Below are 2,456 nucleotides of genomic sequence, written 5' to 3' on the forward strand. Positions count from 1 at the left end.
GAAGATATATATAATATAAGAATATATATCATGGTAAGAATATATAATATGAAAAGAATATATATATAATATAAGAATATATATCATGGTAAGAATATATAATATGATAAGAATATATATATAATATAAGAATATATATCATGGTAAGAATATATAATATAATAAGAAGATATATATAATATAAGAATATATATCATGGTAAGAATATATAATATGAAAAGAATATATATATAATATAAGAATATATATCATGGTAAGAATATATAATATGATAAGAATATATATATAATATAAGAATATATATCATGGTAAGAATATATAATATAATAAGAATATATATATAATATAAGAATATATATCATGGTAAGAATATATAATATAATAAGAATATGTCTATAATATAAGAATATATATCATAGTAAGAATAAATAAGGCGGTGAGCTGGCAGAATCGTTAGCAAGCCGGGCAAAATGCTTAGCGGTGTTTCATCTACCGTTACGTTCTGTGTTCAAATTCCGCTGAGGTCAACTTTGCCTTTCATCCTTTCGGGGCCGATTAAATAAGTACCAGTTACGCACTGGGTTCGATATAATCGACTTAACCCCTTTGTCTGTCCTTGTTTGTCCCCTCTATGTTCAGCCACTTGTGGGCAATAAAGAAACAAGAATATATAAGCCTTCAATGAGCCAAATCTTCAACAGTTTTGATGCCTGATTCTGGTCATTGCACTCAATTGACTGTGCAAAAGCACCAGAAATAAGCATAGTGTACAATCTAATTTCACCTGTTTTTGACAACTGACTGAGACACCAACAAACACATAGGTCAGAGGTTTCTTTCCCTCGCAGGTATTTTGTTGTGTCACTGGACTGGACAATTGATTGTCTGCGTTCCAGTTCACTCAACTGCAGAAAATGCAAACCAGGTACATTTTCTGATATTGAAGTCTGGTATTATATCTATGAATCTGGGAGTTTTATGGAAACTCTTTTACTCTTTTACTTGTTTCAATCATTTGACTGCGACCATGCTGGAGCACCGCCTTTAGTCGAGCAAATTGACCCCAGGACTTATTCTTTGTAAGCCTAGTGCTTATTCTATCGGTCTATTTTGCCAAACCACTCCACTAAGTTATGGGGATGTAAACACACCAGCATCGGTTGTCAAGCAATGTTGGGGAGACAAACACTGACACAAAAACATACACACATATATATATACATATATACGACAGGCTTCTTTCAGTTTCCGTCTACCAAATCCACTCACAAAGCTTTGGTCGGCCCGAGGCTATAGTAGAAGACATTAGCCCAAAGTGCCACACAGAGGCACTGAACCCAGAACCATGTGGTTGGTAAGCAAGCTACTTACCACACAGCCACTCCTGCACCTATAAGCTTAATATTTTTAAAAGCTGTATTCAATCTTATTAAAAACTGAGGTAAAACGCTAAAACTTAAATTCAAGACCATGTATCTAGTAATTCAGCATGGTATCTGAACAATTTCAGTAACTTACTGTAATCTGAAGAAAACAAGACAAATATTTATTCAAATAGTTCTGTTAGCCACATTATATTATGCAGCTACAGCACAATTCCTCAAACTCAAAATTTATAAAAAGATTACTCTTGTCTAAAAAAAAGAATTGGATTGAAAACAATAATGACATTGAATCCTAATGACAGCAGGAAAACCTTTGAAATATCACGAACTTCTTTTACTGACCCTGTCATAATCAGTTCCAACGTGACTTTGAAGGAAATAGATGTAGCGAGCTGCATACTCAAATACTGTTGCTTTATCAGTTTTATCTGACAGTCCAGGCACCAGTCGTCTCATTAAGTCACAAGCAATGGTGATACGGGCTCTGGAAGAGTGGTAGAAATATTAAAAGCAATGAAGAATTAACTTTCAAAACAATATGTGAAAATAAATATATAAAGAGTCATAGGAGTATAAAAAAAATTGCATCAACATTTGAGTTTCGAAAAGAGAACGTTATTGTTTAAATCAAGTTTTTTAAAGTTGGATGTAATTTTGTAATGTTTAGAGCATCTGATTCTAAAGCTGAAAGTAGCAATCATTCTTCAGTGAGAGTAGACACTGGCTTTTTTTCCATTTTAATTACTCTTACTCTTTTACTTGTTTCAGTCATTTGACTGTGGCCATGCTGGAGCACCGCCTTTAGTCAAGCAAATCGACCCCAGGACTTATTCTATCGGTCTCTTTTGCTGAACCGCTAAGTTACGGGGATGTAAACACACCAACATCGGTTGTCAAGCAAATGTTGGGGGACAAACACAGACACACAAACATACACGCACACACACATATATATATATATATATATATAATATATACGACAAGCTTCTTTCAGTTTCCGTCTACCAAATCCACTCACAAGGCTTTGGTCAGCCCAAGGCTTTGGTCAGCCCAAGGCTTTGGTCAGCCCAA

General features: G+C 34.1%; 1 protein-coding gene across 1 annotated transcript in view; it reads right to left on the reverse strand.

Moving 5' to 3' along the window:
• The window catches only part of LOC106877222 (tyrosine-protein phosphatase 3), a 20,936-nt gene that overhangs the window by 12,950 nt on the left and 5,530 nt on the right, over nucleotides 1-2,456 (reverse strand). Inside the window, exon 4 of the mRNA XM_014926080.2 lies at nucleotides 1,728-1,869. Coding sequence (XP_014781566.1) covers nucleotides 1,728-1,869 — 142 coding nt within the window. The remainder of the gene's footprint in view (nucleotides 1-1,727; nucleotides 1,870-2,456) is intronic.

This window comes from Octopus bimaculoides, chromosome 5 (assembly GCF_001194135.2).
Source record: "Octopus bimaculoides isolate UCB-OBI-ISO-001 chromosome 5, ASM119413v2, whole genome shotgun sequence".
Lineage (NCBI taxonomy): Eukaryota > Metazoa > Mollusca > Cephalopoda > Octopoda > Octopodidae > Octopus > Octopus bimaculoides.